Source organism: Telopea speciosissima, chromosome 3, assembly GCF_018873765.1.
Source record: "Telopea speciosissima isolate NSW1024214 ecotype Mountain lineage chromosome 3, Tspe_v1, whole genome shotgun sequence".
Classification (NCBI taxonomy): Eukaryota; Viridiplantae; Streptophyta; class Magnoliopsida; order Proteales; family Proteaceae; genus Telopea; species Telopea speciosissima.
The window spans coordinates 14,670,276-14,692,337 of record NC_057918.1 but is presented as its reverse complement, the minus strand read 5'-3'; the positions used below and the strand labels follow the sequence as shown (position 1 = coordinate 14,692,337).

The 22,062-nt window shown below is 37.7% G+C and overlaps 1 protein-coding gene across 1 annotated transcript; it reads right to left on the bottom strand.

Moving 5' to 3' along the window:
* Positions 1 to 10,085: 10,085 nt before the first annotated feature.
* On the bottom strand, positions 10,086 to 20,608 carry LOC122655808 (26S proteasome regulatory subunit 6A homolog). The gene is made up of 10 exons (XM_043850152.1): positions 20,449 to 20,608; positions 20,209 to 20,325; positions 19,025 to 19,132; positions 18,282 to 18,473; positions 17,991 to 18,182; positions 12,769 to 12,887; positions 12,547 to 12,634; positions 11,179 to 11,298; positions 10,955 to 11,095; positions 10,086 to 10,228 (listed from the first exon to the last, which is right to left on the bottom strand). Exons 1-10 carry the CDS (start codon positions 20,563 to 20,565, stop codon positions 10,151 to 10,153), a joined length of 1,272 nt encoding a protein of 423 aa, XP_043706087.1. The 5' UTR covers positions 20,566 to 20,608; the 3' UTR covers positions 10,086 to 10,150.
* Positions 20,609 to 22,062: the final 1,454 nt, after the last annotated feature.

Below are 22,062 nucleotides of genomic sequence, written 5' to 3'. Positions count from 1 at the left end.
ATAGTTAATCAAGAAATAAAACCTCAATGAAATAGTTCTAGGTTAGAATAATTAAAAGATAATAAGAGATTGGAAAATATTTCTTGATTAGATTTGATGTGAGAGATGATCTATAAATGATGAAACAAAGAAAAAAAGGAAAAAAAGAAGAACGAAATTTCGCTTAATTTCATCATGTGGCTCTCTCTAAGATGTGGTCTAAAACTTTATGAGCTTTATCAGCTTGATGTGGATGATAACTACTTCTCCAAACATTGAGAAGCTATCTTATAGATGAGGGACCAACATAAAACTTCTTTTAGAGATCCACTGAGTAGAAAGTGGACCACATGACTTTCCAATGTCTAGAGATTTTCATAGAGCAAGCTAAGCTAACACTCCAAGGTCAGCAACTAATTCATACTTAGGGTTTCCATTCTTCAATATTGGCTATCTAGATACATGAAGATTTGTTTATCCACAATGAAATAGAGACCTCAGAAAATGCTAAACCTTTTAGTAACAAATATTAGATGATCTATTGCGACGACTTTCAGTTAGTATTGGTTTTAATCTACTTAGATCCTCACTTAAAGGAGAAGCAAACTCATTAATGCAAGGACAATGACAAGGGTCTCTAGACATCCTAAGCTTCCTATATTATTCTCTTTGTGGATGCTCTTCATGCAACTTGCAAACAATCACAACCCCTATTAACTTCCATCTTACCTTGAACAAGTCTAATTGAGCTTCAATTTTGGTTTAGGTCTAATCAAAATATCACTAAGACTACTTACAAAGAGGCGCGCTGTTCTTATTGCACCAACATAAAATCATTGAAACTAATAGTAATTTTGTAAAACTTGAGATCTCTGCTATTCTGTTAAGTATAAAGATTAGAAGAAAATGAAGAGCCTCAAAAATCATATCAAGTTATTGAACTGTACTTGCACCATTTATATCTTAACTCCATTTCTTTATTAGTGAAGCAAGACAAACATAAGACTAAACAGATTTAACAGCAAGTATTAGAAGAGGTCCTACTGGTTTTTAGTGCTCGGCTGATGACCATGCCGAAGGTAGAGTATTAAGATTCTATTTTGTTTTTCTTTAATTTACTGTCCGGGTATGCCTCGACGTTAATAATGTGGAAACCCATATTTTTTTGCTGATGTTTAGCAAAAAAAAATTTTTAAAAAAAAAAAAAAAGAAAAAAAAGTGCCACTGGCTATCCACCAGAAAACAGAAATTTGAACAAGACAATTGTGTAATCAGCTTAAAACCTTTATTTTTGTTCATCAAACAGCTAACACAAAGATGGGTAGAAGATAAAATTTACAGACATTTCATGTTTCTAAAGTTTGGTATATAGCCTGCCGACATATAAAAAGTGAAGAGGGTAAAAAAGGAGAGAAAGCTGAAAAACATATCATGGGAGAAGAGTGTCTTTTTGTTTTTGGGTTCTCAATTGCAGAAAGGTAGCTAGGTTTAATTAGGGTTAGGAAATTAAAACCCTAGCTAGCTATCTACTGTGAAATCAAAAGGTAATTAATTTGAAAAAAGAGATGGCATATATATATAATGAATCCCAAGAACAGTTCACACACAATTGGACTCTTCTGCCTCTTTAGGGTACATTAATACCAAACAAAATGGTCCCCACAATTACCCAGTGCCTCAGTATTTCCACTCTTAAGGTCAGACAGCATCAACCACAATCCAACTGATGGATCCCTCTCTCAAAATTCAGATAGAAAGAAGCATCTTAAGGTGGTATTGATGAGTAATAAGATTGTATGTATTATTATTACAGAGTAAACTCTAGTGATCATTTTCTCAAACACATGAGTGATGGATCAAAGAAGATTCCCTGAACTAACTGATCGATCCTCCACTATTATCTTTGATTTGTGACTTAACATATACCCCAAAACTTCCCAAGTACAGAATTGCTCAGTTGAGAAATCAGATCATATATTGACCTCTCTTCAATAATGGGTCTCACACTGCAAAAGAGAGTCAAAAGGAGACAAGAGCAAAAGGGAGAGAGCTAGCTTTCTCAGGCTCATGGACAATGAGTAACTTAGTCACAACCTTTGGGGGTTATACTTTTACAGACTAACCTTTGGAATCAAGTTAATGGGGCCTTATCTAGCTCCCACCATATTGATTACCTTTCAGCTGGCTTGAAGCCAACAACCCTAGCATCCTCAGGTCACTGAACCATCATAATAGGGACCAGCTAACAATTGAATGTTTTAGAGTTCTGAACTGAGTACATGCTTTGTCGTGGGAGCGCAGCACGCTACGATAGCTATGCAATGTTGTGCACATGCCTTTGGCCCTTTGCCATGTCTTCCTTTCCTCTGCTTGGAGTACAATTTGATTAAATTGTGTCCACACTACAGCTGAATCTTTAAAAGCGCATCAAATTTTTTTAGGGTTATATGGGTATTTCGGTGAATTTCATGTATAGGGTTTCGCTATAAATTTGTAGGTAGGGTTTTTTTTTTTCTCTATAATCGATCTGAGAGAAGTGTGAGGACGAGCAACTGTAACTTTATTTTTCTCAATTGATAGTGAAGCAAATCTCATCTCACCCTGAATGTAGGGAATCTTGTTGAACCATGCATGTTGATTGTTTGTTTGCGATTTCCACTTTTTTCTACTTGGAGTACATTTTGAATTATTAGAAAAGTTAGGATTTAATTAAATTGCATCCACACTAGAGCTAAATCTTTAAAATCTCGTCAAATTTTTTAGGGCTATATGAGTATTTCGGTGAATTTCCTGTATAGGGTTTCACTATAAATTTGTAGGTAGCTAGGGTTCTTTCTCTATAATCAATCTGAGAGTGGTGTGAGGACGAGCAACTGTAACTTTATTTTTCTCAATTGATAGTGAAGCAAATCTCATCTCACCGTGAATGTAGGGAATCTTGTTGAACCATGCATGTTGATTGTTTGTTTGCGATTTCCACTTTTTTTTGCTTGGAGTACATTTTGAATTATTATAAAAGTTAGGATTTAATTAAATTGCATCCACACAAGAGCTAAATCTTTAAAATCTCGTCAAATTTTTTAGGGCTATATGAGTATTTCGGTGAGTTTCCTGTATAGGGTTTCACTATAAATATGTAGGTAGCTAGGGTTCTTTCTCTATAATCAATCTGAGAGTGGTGTGAGGACGAGCGACTATAACCTGATTATTCTCCATTAGTAGTGAAGCAAATCTCATCTCACCGTGAATGTAGGGAATCTTGCATGACCATGCTTACATGTAAATCCTTGTTTGATTGTTTGTTTGTGATTTCCACTTTTTTCAGCATCATATTAGGTTCTCATTTTTTCTGCTTGGAGTACATTTTGAATTAGTATAAATTTAGGATTTAATTAAATTGCGTCCATACTAGAGCTAAATCTTTAAAATCTCGTCAATTTTTTTAGGACTATATGAGTATTTCAATTCGGTGAATTTCCTGTATAGGGTTTCACTATAAATTTGTAAGTAGCTAGGGTTCTTTCTCTATATAATCAATCTGAGAGAGGTATGAGGACAAGCGATTGTAACCTAATTCTCCATTAGTAGTGAAGCAAATCTCATCTCACCCGTAAATGTAGGGAATCTTGCGGAACCATGCATGCATATATGTAAATCCTTGTGTGATTGTTTGTTTGCAATTTCCACTTTTTTCTACACCTCTCCCCCCAACCCCAAAAAAAAAAAAATCAATGAGGAGTCCGGAGGAATTGGAGAACATAAATCTAACCTAGAAATTGTTATGATCATGAAGTCTGGTGGGTTAGTGGGTTTTGGGTGAGTAGAGACAGGGTCACTGACATACTGCATATGGAGAGAGAATGAGAGAAACAAGACCGTTATTTAAGGACAGAGAGAACAGTAGAAGTGTACGTAAGATGGAGCAGTGGTACTGTTGTTGTTAAAGGCTGTCACTCTATAATAATTCATAAAGAAAAGATAAGAAGAGTGTTTGTTCACCAAAATGAAAAAGAAAGTTAAGAAAGCTCCCTCCCTCACTGATGAGTACACTGCACTGCATGCACACCTCGCCCTCTTACCCCTCTTTTCCTTCCCCTTCTCTCATTTAATTTCAATTGCTTTACTTTTATGGCAGAAGGAACGTGCAGTTCTCTTAACCTTCTTCTGCTGCAAACTTTGTATTATTCATGCTTTCACAGCATTGATCACGATGTGTTATGCCTTTCTTTTATCCCTTTTCTTTTTCATCTCTTTTTTTTTTTTTTTTAAATTTTTTCTAGGGTTTTGCACTGTCACTGTCATTGGGCTTAAGGCTGAGTGAGAGAGAGAATTGTCATGTTCTATGAGAGAGAGAGAGAGAGAGACTTATTATGTATTACCCATTTAGTCCTACATCTGTCCTACACCTATGGTTGAAAATTCCTCTCTTTCTCTCTCTCTCTCTCTCTCTCTCTCTCTCTCTCTCTCTCACTCTCACTCTCAGCCATTAATGAATCATAATAGTGATGGTGATGCTGAAGATAATATTAGCTATGGTGATAGTGATTGTAAATTGCCAGTGAGATTCTAGGACATTTAATTTTATTTTTTGTGGATAAAAATCTATCTCATTTGTAACCTAGAAATCCCAGACCCAATTCAATTTTGTACACAGAGAAACCATTCACACAGTTCTGTATCAATAAAACTAAAACTAGGGTTTTAGGAATCTGTGGTTGGGACCAAATATCCTCCACCCAAATTCCTTTTTTTTTTTTTTTTTTTACTCTAAACATAATGCTAATTAGCTAGAAAGAACTCAAAAATTTCTCTTTGCAGTAATAAGACCTAATTGCAACTCAGACTTATGGTTCTGCCCACTTGATATATCTTCTGCAAACCAGATTTTTGTTGTTCCTTCTTCTTTTATCCCCAAGGTGGGGTATGGTGGTTTAGCACAGGTGCTCCAGCATTCCCAGAAGCTAAAAGCCTGCTGTCCTTCCCCCTACCCCCACCCCCTGTGCATGTACCATGTATTGCTAATTAAGACAGATCGATTTGAATTGAATAATCAGAAAAAATTGATTATATATGGAGATCAGTAACTTCTAAGAAAACATAAAAAAAAAAAATTGAGAACTTAGCTCCATTTTGAAGTTTCAATTTAATCCACTGGGACAAGCTTAATTAGGGTTCACCTTTTCCTTTTTTATGGTACCAAATGTGATTTTGTTTCAAAGATATAGTAAAAATGTTCTTATGGAATAGTTACTTATTAACCTGGGTTATAAGTGACAGAATCACTCACGGTCGAGTGAAACTAGAATTCTCCAAAATTCAATTTTAGTTATCAATTCAGCCTTTTCTTTTATGAGATACCAAATATGCAGTGTTGATCATCCCATTTTTCTTCCTGTACGAAAAGACATTCCAAGGAATAAGGGGAAAGTGTATGTTCTGGTCACAACATATATATAAGAAAAAGGAGAAAAAACCCAAATTGACTTTTAAGGGTTTAGGGTGTCAAGATTAAATTTTTAAATCGCGGATTTCACCTCATGCAACATTAGAGTTACTTACACAAAGAGGGACTAAGGGCTAGCCCACAAATACAGACTCTTTAGAGGAATAAAACACTTGAGCCACTACAAGAAAATGGCTTTTAGCGGCACAGTATTTACCGTCGTTAAAGGCCAAAAATCCTTTACCGGCAGTTTTTCTTTCCGCCGGAAATTTGTCATGAATTGTGATGGTATTAGACAGTGTGTGTGTACGTACGCCGAATTAGCGGCGGTAATTTTACCACTTCTAAAATGTATGCGTAATGTAATTAGATCGAGCTATTAGCTGCAGTTTAGTTTCTACCACTACAGATAATTTTATCAGTGGTAGTAAATAAATTACCGCCAAATTTATTTATTTTTTGGGAGAGGGTTGGACACACCGCTCGCTTTCATGGAGCTAATGGTTGTGCCCAATGAAGAGGGTGGGAATGGGTGGATAGGGGATCATTTCCATAGGGGGTGAGAGAGAGACAGTCTCAGGCTGAGCATAGCGTCGGCATGGCCAGCCTTTACCCTTATTGTTTTTAGAAAAACCCCACCTCACCTCACCCCACCCCACCCCACCCCACCACCCCTGCCATTGCAACTCCAGCCAACCAGCCCTTGACCCCAGCCCCACCCTATTCTCTTCTGCACTCTACAACCCCACCACTTTCACCTCTCCACCTCATACAACATTGCAAGTAGGGATGTAAATGGATCGGATTCGGCTTGGATAGTGCTATATCCGCATCCGCATCCGATTAGCTTTCGGACGGATTCAGATAGTGCAAAACGGATACGGACACGGATGCGGATCGGATATTTTATCCGTTTACATGTAAATATAGCTTTTTGGATAGCTATAGCCTATCCGTATCCGTATCCGTTTAGCTTTCGGACGGATTTGGATAGTACTAAATAGATACGGACACGGATACGGAAACGGATTTCGGCTATTCATTTACATCCCTAACTGCAAGCTGTCTCCCCCGACCCTACCCCACCCTCTCTGTCTATATGCAACCTCACCCCTCTCCCCTCTCCCATCTCCCACCACTACACGACACTGCAACTCCAGCCCCCTCCCCACTCTACAATCCCACCACTACTTCCCGATGTCGCCCCTACCCCCTCTCCCACTCTACTACGCCACCCTTACCCCTTCTCTCCCCTCCCCACCCCCACAAAACTCTAACACCCTACCCCCTCCCACACTCTGCAACCCCACCCCTCTCCCCTCTCCCACCACAACACGACATTGCAACTCCCGCCCCCTCCCCACTCTACAATCCCACCACTGCTTCCCAACGTCGCCCCTACCCCCTCTCCCACTCTACTACGCCACCCTTACCCCTTCCCTCCCCTCCCCTCCCCACCCGGACAAAACTATAACACCCTACCCCCTCCCATACTCTGCAACCCCATCCCTCTCCCCTCTCCCATCACTGCATGACATTGCAACTCCCACCCCCTCCCCCACTCTACAATCCCACCACTGCTTCCCAACACCACCCCTAGCTACCCCCTCTCCCACTTTGCAACGCCACCCTCACCCCTCCCTTCCCCTCCCCTCCCCACCCCTACAATAACTATAACACCCTACCCCCTCCCACACTCTGCAACCCCACCCCTCTATCCTCCCCACCCTTGCACGACACTATAACTCTCACCCCCTCCCCACCATTGTACAACACTACAACTCCCGTCCCCTTCCCCACTCTACAACCCAACCTTGTTTCCTGAATCATGAATCCAATGTATTGATACACTATCAAGGAAGCGTCAATGGTTTAAACACTAAAACTCAATTATAAAAATATTGAAAATCTTTTTTCTAATACAATTGACAATAATCCATAAAAGACTCCCATGTGACAGCTTGATATTAAAAAAAAATATGTACACTTGCATTTGTGTTTGGAATCATCCTTCCAGAAAGCACATAATGTGACAACCGGCCATATGAATAGAATGTGTAGTTTTGTCGTAATTGCGAATAATTTAAGACAGTGTTTGGTGTATTTTCTTATAATGCATCTAAGCCTATTTTGTATTCTCGGATGATAAAAATAGTTATTCTTATTGATTGAGAATGCGAAATCGACCTAGAATGCAGATCAAACACTACCTAAGATATGAACCATAGGACAACCACCACCCATTTATAATAATTCAAATTAATTATTATTTAAACTATTTAAATTAGGTTTGATGAACCCAGAAATCCACCAACGAAGTTGCTTGAATGCTGCATCCACCATTCTGATAGAATGTATACATGGATAATGAGAGTTTTTGTATTCCATTATACCCTCAAGTGGGAGGATATAATCATAGTTATTAAACTCATGAATAATTTAAAAAATAATAATAAACTAAATCCAAATCAATTTGCACTTTTTTTTTAGATAAGACAACACAATTTTCAAAGTCCACAAATAATTCGGTCAAAAGAATTTGGACACCAAAAACTTAGTAATCGCAAATGATTCGCGATAATAGGTATCGAATAATCCTACCTAAAAGTTTTAAATCTTTAGAAATCATAACAAAAAATTTAAAGAAATGGACAAACTTCTACTTCTATAATTTTGAAACATAAATAATTATTTTTTAAATTAATCCAAATCCAAATTTTGGTAATAGTACACTTTTTTATCTTATTTTCAAATAGCAGAATGTTCTCAACCATGAGGTATAACTTGCTGTTTTCTCATTGCTAATTAGCGCAGATGGCATGTAGCATCAACCACAAGTTTGTACCTTCAGTTTTGCCCTTAGTTAGTAAGTTCGCGTATAATATGCGTATTATATGCGTATCTGAACGTTTAATTCAAAAAAAACATATTTTACCATATATTTCGTATATATGGTAAAATACTCATTTTTTAAGTGCACCCGTATTATACACATATTAAACACGAATTAAACGCGTTTAATACTTTTTAATTTAAGTTTAGTATTGTTTTTAAAAAAAAAACTCAAAACTTAAAGAAGAAAAAACGCAAAACAAAACCCTCGCATAATACGATTTTGGTTTTCTTCTCTTCGAATCCTAGCCGTCGACTGCCCCCATTCCATTCATCTTCTTCATCTCCATTCTCATTTCAGTTCAGGTGGCCGGTTTATTGCAGCTGGGTAAATTGGTGATTGCTGAGGCAAATGAACTTCCATTGGTGATGTTAGTTCATCTTAGAGATGAGTTTATTGATGTGAGTTCATCTTAGAGATGAATTCTAGAACACATTATGTCTTATTTTTTTTTCTTATGTTGGATGAGAAACTTTTATTGATATTTTGATTTGTTAAATGATAATCTTATAAGATGTAATAGGGGATATTATATTGTGTTTATTTTAGTTGTGAGGTTTCTTTTTGATAAAATCATTGTCTATATGCTATTATTTTGTTTATTAGGTGGTACATGTCTATTACATAGTGAATATATACCCGTATTTTTGCTTATAGAGTGGCCGTATTAAACACGAATCGTACTATTACCGTATGCGTTTTATTACACCAGATTTTTGAAAAGTATTATTATCGTCTAGTCCGTTTAATTGCTGAATGTATTCGTTCCCGTTCAATTGCCGTTCCCGAACTTACTAAGGTTTTGCCTACTAAAATTCACAATTTGGGACCTACTTTTCCTAGAGCATTCTCCTCCCAACGGCAATAGGGAAGTGAAATTTATCTAACAAAAAATGAATTTTTTTAATAATAATTATATAACATACTTATAAGAAATAATTATCACCTCCAATTCGTGGGCACCTTCAATTCCTCTAATAGGGGGGGTAGATCCCACCTTGGGCAATGTTTTTGGGGAGGGGGTAGGATGATCATTTTTGGCCTCATGTGAGGAATTAGAGGAGGCAGCGACTTGAAGGGGATAACGATTCTACTTGTATAGAAAAAAGATCGATGTCTGCTCATGCAACACTTATACCAGCACTATGGCCTATGAGATCACGAATAAAAGGGGATCCGTTTGAATGAGATTTTATTGCATTGGAGGCTGAGAGTTGATTTCGCGTGGTCCTGTGTCTAGACAAAGAACCACACAACCAATTTTGAGTTGTTTTTCCCAAAATTTAATTACCAGATTTGGAATGATTGGGAGTTTACACATGGTTGGTAATAATTACAAAAAAAAATCTTTTCTTTTTTATTTAATTTCAATTTTCTTCAATATTTTTTACCATGGAACCGGACAGAACCAACTGTGAAAGTTCCTAAATTATCATTCCCAGCCCCAATCCAGGCAATCCTTCCGTTGCAAACCAATAGCCCGTGGATGTTCATGTAAGGACCAATGTATTTCAATAGAATATGATAGATGACACTTCAAAATCTTCAATGAAGAACAACAGCCTACTCAAATAGCTTTAGATGTGCTTAGATTTTCTTGGCATCACAAGGAATATACGAAGTTGATTTCAGACACAGAAACTTGAAGATAAAGCAGTGCATAGAAGATATAAAATGCTTTAGATTACACCAAGTCATAAAGGAAAGACCGTCAAAGTCAACATAAATATTTACTGAACCTAAACCTTCCTCTGCAACCATTTACTAAAATTTGAAACAAAATAACCTTTATGCAACCATTGACAAGACAAGAGGCATACGATAGTTGCATATATCTATGCATAGTAATTTAAGCTGGCTTTCTTCTTTGCCTGCACCTGAATGATGCCTTCATTGAAGTCTTCATGCATCACCTGAAAATAGACCCATTCAGTACTCACAAAATTTCTCCCTTTGATGGCAGATGAAAAAACTTGACAGAGAACATGGCCACATTGGAACTACTAAAAGAAAAGAAAAGGGAAATGGTAGAGAGGAATGCTATGCAAACAAATGGAACTGACAATGCAGCAAATTACATTCCTGGTCACACACCAGTTGAGAAGACAAAATCACCCGATTATGAACTAGAGTGGAATATGTGGCAAATTACATTCCTGGTCACACACCAGTTAAGGAGATGGCCAGTCACCTTCCCAAGGCGGGCCAAGGAGCCCAAGCCAAGATCTATATTTACTATTTCTATTCAAATTCCATGCATGTCTTCTTCTTACCCATTAATTTCCTCTGTTTTATTGTATCTTTTTCACTCTTATATCCCCTAGGTTTCGTCTAGGCACCTTGAGCATCAACTATCGTAACATTGATAATTCACAGCTCTCTATATGGAAGAGAGAACACCGGTGGGTACCATTCATTGCACTGATGATCATCAGGGTCTCAGTCATGGAGGCCGCACAATATAACAATGGGGCAGTATCCAGACAAGTTTAAGTTCAGGTCAATAATTAAGGTACTAACAGGCAGCTACACCAAAGATAAAGGGGGTTGCAAACAAAATAAAATACGTCTCTTCAATTGACAAAATAAGACAGCTCACTCTCATTTTATGGCCTAAATTTAGATAAGAAAACACAGACCTCAGTTGCATCGCGACGAAGAGCTAGCATGCCTGCCTCTACACAAACAGCTTTTAGCTGTGCCCCGTTGAAATCATCTGTTGAGCGAGCCAACTCTTCAAAATTTACATCAGGGTTGACGGTCATCTTTCTTGAATGGATCTACAGTTCCAACAGGATCAAAATATGTAAGGTGGGTGAAAACTAGGAATGGTGAAGTTAAGAATCATTCTGTTTGAGCTCACCTGCAAGATACGAGCTCTCGCTTCTTCAGTAGGATGGGGGAATTCAATTTTACGATCCAAACGACCAGAACGCATGAGAGCAGGATCCAGGATATCAGCTCGATTTGTTGCAGCTATTACCTATACTTCACCAAAGTTCCATTAAAATATTAAATCAAGTTCCATTAAAATATTAAATCAATGAATATTCAAAACGAAAATGGAGTTAGGCAGACGGGAGACCAACACTTTCTGGCTCACAAGCATTTCTGCCCATCTTCAAACAGTAGATTATGTTGCAAAAATAAATCCAGAAGAAACGGATATTAGGAAGCTCATAATCATAGTTGTCAAGGCGTCGCCTAAGCGTCCAGGCGGATTTCTAGGTGCCTAGGCGGCTACCGCCTTATTGTAGGGCATCTTGCATTGGTTTCATTGGGGTATTGAACCTGATTTTGGCACCTTATTAATGAATAATAACTTAAAGTGAAATAACAAATAAACAAATACAACCCCCCCCCCATTTGAATCCAATAAAAATAGTTAAAAATCAAATTCCAAAAGATAAAAAGTCAACCCCCCCTCCCCCCCCCACAGTTCTAGAACAAAATTGGATTTTTGGCGGTAGGTGAAATTTTAAACTTTCTAATATTTGGTTTTTTCTCAAATCTAAAAATTCCATAAATCTTAGTATGATAAATCATTGCTAAAAACCAAAAGTGCGGTAAAATATTCATTTGTTTTGATGTCTAAAAAAACTTTTCATTCATAGCGATTTTGACAGCATTCGTACACACCAAATAAGGTTAAACCTGAACATAAATCCTTCAATATAAATCACATTTACGCAATCTTGGATTTGTTGGAAAACTCGTTTTGTGCTCTACCAAAGACAAAAAATCTCATGTAAAAATTAAATCATTTGATCAAACAAATTTCTTAGAGAACAAGAACATTTCTCTAAATCGAGAGCGATTTAGTTACTTATTGATAACACCATATTTTCTAAGAACAGTATAAACCAAATGTGAGACTAGGTATACGTGAAAATGACCAATTCCAAGAACATATAAACCAAATGTTTGTTTTGATTTTTTTCACACATATATCTGATATATTAAAAAAATAATATTGGAACGCAATTTAGGCCGCCTAAGCGCTTAGGAAGGACCTCGAACGCCTTGAAGCGTCTAGCGCCTTGACAACCATGCTCATAGTCTACAAATATAAAATCCCTTACCGCGAGAAATTTCATAAACCAGAACCAGCAACAATTTATGAAATCCTAAATACAATTCAAATAGTGCATAGCAGCATAGCCTGGATAAAGTGATCAAGTAGAAAACAAATGAAAGAATAAACATGACCAAAAGTGCAGAAAGTAATGACCTTTATCCGATCGTCACTGCTAAAACCATCAAGCTGATTAAGCAATTCCAACATTGTTCGTTGGACTTCTCTATCCCCACTAACTTCACTGCAGCAACATATACAAGCAATGAAGTGTTACAAAAATAAAAGCATAATTTCCATTTTCTCACTGTCATACTAAGTTATATTTATCCGAACAAAGTTACTATCTAAAAAATACATAATATGACCACAGCATACCTATCAAACCGCTTTGTGCCAATTGCATCGATTTCATCTATAAAGATGATGCAGGGAGACTTTTCTTTGGCAAGCTGGAAAGCATCACGTACAAGTTTTGCTCCATCCCCAATGAACATCTGATGAATTGCAAGTTGATTGTCAAGTGAACAGGGAATCCATTGATTATCACAAAGAAGTACAAGTTCTGTCAGTGAATATAGTTTTCCCATAAAGTCACACACAATATCTGATAATGTATTTTCATAATATAACATACGAACAACAACTCCAATAATGTATTTTAGGGCCATAAATCAAGATGAATAAAGAAGACCTTTGCCATATCGTCCATGAGGTGAATCATAAGCAGACACGTGAGATGGTTCATTACTTGGTGGATGTACTTACCATTAGATTAGGAGTCCTAATGATTTTATATTAATAGGGCAAAATAGCCTATGTTGAGTAACTGAATACAGCCCCCCTATGAAGGAATCGTGTTCAAATCTCACACAAATTTGCATGTTTATTTCACAAGTGATATAACCAATGACAAACAAATCAAGAAGGATTTAAGGATTGTCATCAGACCACGCATTGCTATAGGGAAATATGACAATACCAATACAATCCACCATGTCAAGCTAAAACAAAAGGATGTACTCAGTGCACGAGGTTCCCGCCACTGCGGCGTCCAGGGAGGGTCATAATGTATATGTCAAGCTAGATGGCAATAAAACAAGCCAGGGTGATGCATCAAAGCAAAATATCACTAAGCAAAAATAAAAAACTCTGCATTATTCAGGATTGGACAATCCTATATAACCCAGCCAATTCCTTATAACGATCAGACATTATCGGGTTACAATATAATATATGTATGTCTGTATGTCTGTATGTATGTCGAATAAAAATGACCAGACCTCTATTAAAAAGGTAGATAAAGAGAACTTGAAGTTCAGAAGAACTCCAATCTCATCTTACCTTCCAAAAGAAAAACCAATTTGATTTCCCTTTGGAGAATGACTCTCTCTCTCTCTCTCCTGACAATCAGGATAGATGAATTTGGAAGTTGACCAATGGTGGAAATTTTCCATCTAAAACCTTGTTTAGGCTTCCACTCAAGGACCCCACCCTCATCTTCTAACCACTCCCCCTGCCTTCCTTTCCCCCTCCGATGTCCTTTCAAACTTGTTTGGAAGATTCAAGCCTCTCCCAAAAAAGCAATAGCTTGTGAGGTAAGCCATGAAAGTACATGAGATAGATTGTAAAGGAGACCTGGGGAAAATTTTATTTCCCTCATCACGGAATAATGTGCATTACTGAGAGGGAATCCCTTATACTTCTATTCATCCAGTGCAGCCATATGAGGACTGTCAGTGCGAATATCCTCTCTTTGGACTAAATTGGATATTATTTTATGATATCCAAGACTTGATGGGGTTTTATCAATAAACATCTCCCATGGAAAAAGGGGAAAGCTCTTGTGGACATGCCCAAGCTATGGTGCCCTACAGTAGGGGGCCAACAGCCCGATCTTACGTGAGAATGTCTTGAGGTAGACCTGGTGGGAACTGGCACGTGATTTCTCCTAGACCTACCAGAAATATGTGTCCGAGGTTCCACCGGCCTGGAGGGGAATTGGTGGCGGTGTGAGCCGCCTTGCATTGGAAGAAATGGCACGGCTCTCCGCCCTCCACGCTGAATGTTCCACCCTCTCTGTCGGAGATGATATCACGGGATATGTTTCCAAAGTGACTGTTTAGACTATTTGGAAAGAGAGATAATGAGTTAGAGACTGGACTAGAACTTCCACTGAGTTGGTAGACATCATCGAAGTCAGGACAGCAAGATGGGCCGGTAGAGTTGACTCATTTAGTGGTATCCTCATAATAATCTGATGTTCAGCATCCCAGGGACACTCCCTTGTGGGATTATTAAGCTCAACTTTGATGGGTGCTTGCAAGGTAAAATCCATGCCTAACAGGTGTTGGTAGAGCTATCTTGGATCCTGAACAGACTAAAATGCTAGTGTTTGTTCTCATGTCCTACTGATGTATGTGAATCCACTTCTGCAGAGCTGATAGCTTTGTTCTGTGGTTAAAAATTGTTACCCACAGGGGCTGAAATGACTTCTTAGTTGACGGAAATGCTGCTTTAGTGATCAGATGGAAGGGATTGAGAGATGTTGACCTTGGACATATCTTCATCTTCGTAGAAGGGCCATATCTCTCGGTATCTCCACAAAATTTTCATTCAATGGAGGATGCATTTTGAAAAGTACTCATTTCAATGGCGGATGCATTTTGCAATATTTTGGCTACTGAATTATCCGAGTCTGGGTGATGCAGTTGCGCTAGCGTGGTTGGACTAACACGACCCACTTTGGGTTTGGGAACCGGCAAAGCCTGGATTTTTGGTCTAACACGGGTTGGTAGGATTTATTTATTTATTTAGAGTTATCTTGTAATCTTTATTCTTTTATTTTTATTGTGTTTTACTTTGAGTAGATTACATAGAAGGTAGAATTCAATTCAATTTTAATCTTAGTTAACCATCAGTTACAATATAGAGATTTTGAATGAATAGCTTTGTTTGAGGTGTTCTCACGGTTGAGTGTTGTTTGCGCTCGCCCCTTCTGTTCTCCTCCTGCTATCCTTCTTACTTAATCCCTCTTCATAGTCAATTGACTTTGATTAGGCCAGACCGACCTAAAGAGGAAGCACCATCAGATGTTGTAGATGAACCTACAAAAGAAGAAGTGGAGTATATCATAGTTGACCGCAACATGGTAATGTAGTTCTAGATTGGTAGGAGACCAACTAGATACCAAGTAAGCAGGATCTGATCTGAACTGGTAGTTTGGTTAGGCTAAAATAGGTGAACGTGTAAAATTAGGGTTAGGGTTTGATGGGACCTAGGGTTGATGGTAGGATTAGCGTAAGTCGATGTAGGGGAGTCTTCCAGTGAAGGTCCTAAGATGTTTTAATGGAGTTAGGTATGTAAACATGAATGGACAGTAATAGATTAGGTTTAGGTTTTCTGGGTTTTTGAAAAGAGAATAAAAAGGGAATCTAGGGTTTAGGATGTGAGTTTGGGGCAGGGGCTTGGGTCGAGTTTCTCTAAAGGTGAGAGGGAGATTTAGTCCGCTGTTTCTGATGGTTGGTTTGATCTGGGCAGAAATTAGGTTATGGGGATGATGTTCAGAGATGGAGGGGATGCTAGGGTTTGGTTTAGAGGATTACAAGAAGAAGGGTTCGGGTTGGGGATGATGCACTTAATTGTTGCATGAATTGTTCTTGATCCTGGCAGAGAAATTCCAGCAGCTGGGTATGTATCTTCAAGAGATCGGCTAGGGCAGAACTGGAGCTAGAATGGAGATCGATGGAATGGGGTTGGGAAGGCTATCTCACCCTTACAGCCTATCTCAGGACAGTAATGTTGCAGAAGCAGAACAGCAATATCTTTATTTCATAAAATCGTGGGAGCTCAACTGGAGCTCTTACATATTCATAGCCTTATGGCTGAATAGAAAACAGACTCCAACTATGACTCAAAACAGAACTAGGACTTCTAACTAGGATTCAAACTTGCACTAGGAATCCTAATTAGGATTACAACTCAATAAAAGACTAATTAAAAGATCAAGTAAAAATCTAATTAAAACCTTAACTAACAGCCCACGATTTAGAAGGGCCAACCTGAGAGTGAGGCAAGCTGGGAATGGGCTGAGACAGGATTACGATTCGAATACCAAGTCAAAGACTACTGGACATCTCGCAGAGCAACACTCAACGAGGACGTTAAGACTTTTTTTATTAGAAAAAAGAGTCAGGCTCAAGTAGGGATTCTTTTGATCAATAGGGTTTCATATAAGATGCAAAATACATGGAATCCAATTTTATTACAAGAATGAGTAAATAAGGAAACATCTAAGTATATTGGCCTAGATATGCACCAAAGCAAATTACCTAGGTATTATCAAATTGCCCAAGTATTATCACCTATAAGGAAGGAGATACTTGAATGGGGATGTCAACTAAAGAAACAAAGGAACATGGATAACAGAAATTTGCTTCTAGTCTTCTACAATGGCCTTATAATGATGCCTACCAACAACATGATGGGTGAATCATATAAAACTACGACAGAAATAGCCATGCTTAAAAAATCGGAATACCAGTGGAAATAAAAAACAATAGATTCATAAAATGAGATGAAGCTAATATGACATTGTAGAGAACCGAAATGAGTACATTCTTACAAATCAAAGAGTAGAACCAAAAAGTAACAAAAAGACAGAAAAATGACAATTTTTCAATTGTGAAGCTAAGACATTACTGCACCAGTGAGGATGGGAAGACAGGACCCTGGTAAGGATAGAAATAAAGAACTAGAACCCCGCATTCTAACCCAAGCAGTTCTGACAAGGTTTAATAAGTTAGTTGAGTTCAGTTGTACATATTTTTATTCGAGAATAAAACTTCAACTATTTTATTGATCCTTCCACAATATCCTTACCTCTTTATAAAATTGATAAATATGCTTAATGCAGTCCCGGTTAAAAAAAAATTGGTTCTATTTTGATGTCTGGATGGGCTTTTAATTCTTTGGGATTTATACATGGGTCTAGGTGGAGGTACCGAATTTAGTTTTTAATTAGTTAGCTATGGGGGTAAAATGTCTAGAAGTTTATTTTAAAGTTGTCTAGTTTGATCAGTATTGTGTCCTAGAGTCCCTTAGTCAAGTCCTTAGTTAGCTCTGATTTGTACTTATATCTGCACTTGTCCAGCAGGTAACTTCAATCCTAAATGCTTTCATTAGAAATTAGGAGAGCTGGCTGCATCAGCCATCAATGCTGCCAGTAATGTTTTAACGTTTTAAAACAAGGCTGTATTATCAGGCTCATAACTTTGTAACAAATCCTGATCAGCCAACGGTATTTCATATAAACAGTTTATAATGAGAATCATAGAGAAATAGATATGCATGGCAGTTAAAGAACAGTGCACAATGCTCCACCCAAGTATATAAAAATAAATGAAATATCAGTGCCATGTTAGTGCTTTCGCTACATAATAAGATGCAATATTCACTGAAGCATATCAAAAGCAAGAAATTTGGAAAAAGCAATTGATAATAAGCACATATTTGTAGCACCAGCTGTCGAGGAAAAGACCATAAAGCAGAGTGTTTAACCGATACTGTTGTATGAATTTTTTCTGGAGGTGAATATTAACCTGTACAAGTTGTGGTCCAGCTAGCTTCAGGAAGGTGGCATTTGTCTGTGCTGCACAAGCACGAGCCATTAATGTTTTACCAGTTCCTGGAGGTCCATACAAAAGCACTCCTTTGGGTGGACGAATTCCTAACTTTTGAAACCGCTCTTTGTGAGTCATAGGCAACACGATAGCCTCAACAAGTTCTTGAATCTGTTGCAAAACAATATAATAAGATATAGTGAAAAGCATCAAATGCTTAGTGAGTAGTGATAATGATCCCCTGAAAGCATGTCTAAAACCAACAAATACCTGCTTCTCCAGCCCCCCAATGTCATTATAATCTTCAGTTGGTTTTTCATCAACTTCCATAGCCTTTACCCGTGAATCATACTCAGATGGAAGTGTATCCAAGATCAAGTAGCTGTCCTTATTCACTCCAACCAAATCACCCGGTTTCAACTTATCAGGGTCCACAAGCCCAACAACAGGCAGAAAGATCGTCTACAATCAAGATTGACAGTATAAGAAGTGAACCCACAAGTAAAAGGTATGAAAACTTCATGAAGACCAATAGAATAATAGTACAGAATAAGTCTGTCATGAATGAAGCACGCTCAAAAAAGTATTCAAATGAGAAATAATAAATATCCCCCAAAAGTCACAATCAGTAATTCATTCCCACTAGATAATTTGGACATCCAATCATGGTCGTCAAGGGACCCAAGGGAAGTGCCATATTACATGCATATTTTCTGTATTCCTGGTAACTTTTTCATATCCCAGACGTGTTTTCCATATTAAAGGTATATTTACTTCGTCATGTAGGTATAGGCACCTGGTCGCCTTGGGCATTCCAGCGTTGCCTTGTCGCCTGGGCATAGGCTGCACCTTGACAACTATGCATCCAATAAAAATTTACCAACCTTTCAGAAGTCCACTAAAAGAGATCATTTGACATTTACAAAAACATGCTCCCTTATCAATTGAAAACAATTAGACCTAACTAGAATAAATATAAGCAATATATGAATGAACCATATTTGTTCACAGACCTGCCGTGTAGATGTCTTTAATACAACACACTTCCCCTTCCTTTGAGAGTCAAGATCAACATTGGCACCATCTTCTTCCGCCTCATCTTCGGGGTTCATTTCCAAAATCTAAAAGCATCAAGAAGTTGCCATTAGAATGTTGTCAACAGAAATATCTCAGCAAAAGCATATGTTGCTACAAATGAAGTAAGTAAATCGAAGTTAAGGATGAGATAAAAGAATTTAAGCATGAACAAAAAAGCTAAAAGCAATCTCAATAATCTACTGACTAAGATTTGTCACTAGAAGTCTAGAACCAGAAAAAAGAAGTTTAGGAAAAAAATAACAGTATAGGCAGTTTATGCGCAATGAACAATCAAGAAACCAGTCCTTTTAACAGTTGGTAAATCAGATGACAGGAAGAATACAATAAGGGAGATGGTTGGGTTCAATTCCCTCTGAAGAAGTAGAAGTACAGTTAAAGAATCATACATAAAATATTGTTATATCCATGTCAATAAATATATTATTACTTTTTATACATAAATACAGAATGATATTAATAGTATGGAAAATGAAGTATTTGATCTGCATCTTGGATTCAACATGGAAGCATTTCGGGAAGAAAAAAATTGTGAGGCCAGATATAATGTGTTATCAAAAATTTCTCCTAAAGAAGTTAATATTTTTATCAAACATGAATTAACTAGCAACACTGTTAACCACAAAAGATTCAGTTACAAAATTGACGCCCGTGATGCCAAAAATCAGAACCAAGCTTCATGACACGCCACACTCACGTGTCTTACAAGTAATTTAAATCTCATTGAAGCCCTTGGGTACTTGATCCCTTAATAGTACTACTCTGATAAGACGAATTGCATTCCCATGACAGCATAAAATAATTCCAACTACAAACAAGAGGAATACCTGACTGTTTCTGATGTTCAATCCTAAGAATGAAGAGATATTCTAGTGGAGAACTTCCGGCCAAAACCTACCCTTACATATCCAATTAAAACCAAAAACCCTGCTTAAACAAAAACATACCTTTAACACAAAGAGAAAATAAGCGACTATTAACAATAAGCCGATTCAGATTGTCGCAATAAAGACAGAGTTATCGGCTAAAATGCACGTACCCGAAAATTAGACAAAAGCTAAATTTGTTTCTCATGACCTAAAATTACAAGCAAATAAATCACCTCAACGATGTTGCCGACCAAGTAAGGCAGCTGTTTATTGAGCTTGATCTTCTCCTGATTCTCCTTTATCTTGTCCTTGAAGGAATCCAGTTCAAGATTTGTTCTCTGCAACTCTTCCTGCAATAAGGGAGGAGGAGGAGGAGGAGAGGGACAAAACCCTATCAATATTTTCGCTTGTAATCCGTGTAAACAAGAAAATCAAGAAATCAAGAAAACTATCGATCTATCTGGAATCATTGCCTTAAGGATCCGAATTTCGTTATCAAGAAGTCTAGAAGCCCTAACAATGTCGTCAGTAGACATTGAAGCAAGCTGATCATCTTCGAAGCTACTGTCTTCAACCATAGCTGAGGCCATTAGCGAGAGAGCGAGAGAGAGAGAGAGAGAGAGAGAGAGAGAAGTCGAACTCGAAGGCGTAACAGACAAAAGGGCAGAACGAAGAGCTTTTTAATAGCGGTGATGAATTTAGCAGAGCCTTTAACTTTCTGTCGAAGAAAACGTACCAGATCACCAGTTCACCACTCCCAGGTAAATTGTAAACTGGACTTATCCGACCTTTCGGCTACCAGTTTACCGCTCCCAGGTAAATTGTAAACTGGACTTATCTGACCTATCGGTTGTGTTTGGTTGGCTAGAAATTAAAAGAAATCAGAAGAAAACAATTTTTCATAACGTATGATTGCAATAGGAAAGGAAAGAAAAGAAAAAATAAAATAAGGGAAAGTTTTTATACACATTGTGTCGTGTATGTGAGATGGTGGGAGTTTCAAGGCATTAATTAATGGGTGGGGTTTATGACTTTTCCAATTTTTTGTGAGAGGAGACACGATCGTGCATGCTTACACTATCGTGTATGAAAACTTCCCCAAAATAATATTTCAAAAAAAAAAAAAAACCTAGACATTGAAGCTATGTTAGAAGGCTCATAAAAAAAAATTATACTTAAAGAGAGAGACACATCAATAATTGTGTTATCATGTTTTTTATTTTATTATATTTTTTCTTTTCTTTTCTTTTATTGAATTCCAAAAATAGCTTGAGAGTTTTTATATGGTGGCGATAGAAGACCTCACCATTTACAAGGTGAATTTTAACAATTGAATGACGCATCTTTCCGCAATCCAAACATTAGAAAATTTTCAATTTCCAAGAATGCTTATAAATGTTTTCTTTTCTTTTCCAGCCTTCCAAACATAACCTTCATTCCAATCCAGTTGGCCTTTGTTGGGGCAGGGCTGCAAGTGAAATCTTTTTACCTACGATATTTCACTTTAATCCATATGGTTTAGGCTAAAGGGGTAAGATATGGGTATGAGGTTTATATAAGGGGAAATTGTCTAGATCACGAGAGTGAGAGTAAATTTGTGTACCCCTACGTTGGTTCAGTAATCAGTAATCACGCAAGGCGTGTGCGGTATGATGCCCATGCGTCCAAAGTGCAGACACAAGAGTAGGCAAAATGATCATTGCACCCTCAATAAACTGTGTCTTTTAATGGTGGTGTGGCGGTCATTTCGTCTGCCTCTGTGTCTAGATGCAGAATCAATGCATCGCACTCGCCCAAGTAACGTTCTTTCTCCCCTTTTTTTATGAGAAAAAAGACTCTGTCCGGAAATGGCTCTAGAGCGAAATGACCATCCCTGTTCTTTTGCTCTTTACAACCCCTCATAAACCCCTTGGACCTCCGACTCTTGCGAAGTCCCTACAAAACCATTATTAAGATATTTTGTAGTAAGACAAGAGTTATTTAAAAGTATTGACGATACCCATCCAGCATCACCATTGGACCTATCATAACTGCCATCAGTAACAAGAAGATGTGGAACGCTTTATGAAATTTTGCAGTACTCATCT

What these genes read in the sequence shown, in the direction of transcription:
- LOC122655808 (XM_043850152.1), bottom strand. Translation starts at nt 20,565, where the DNA reads ATGGCCTCAGCTATGGTTGAAGACAGTAGCTTCGAAGATGATCAGCTT. An exon ending in ACGAAATTCGGATCCTTAAG is followed by an intron (nt 20,326 to 20,448) that starts GCAATGATTCCA and finishes CCCTTATTGCAG; the next exon opens with GAAGAGTTGCAGAGAACAAA. An exon ending in TTGGGGGGCTGGAGAAGCAG is followed by an intron (nt 18,183 to 18,281) that starts GTATTTGTTGGT and finishes GTTTTGCAACAG; the next exon opens with ATTCAAGAACTTGTTGAGGC.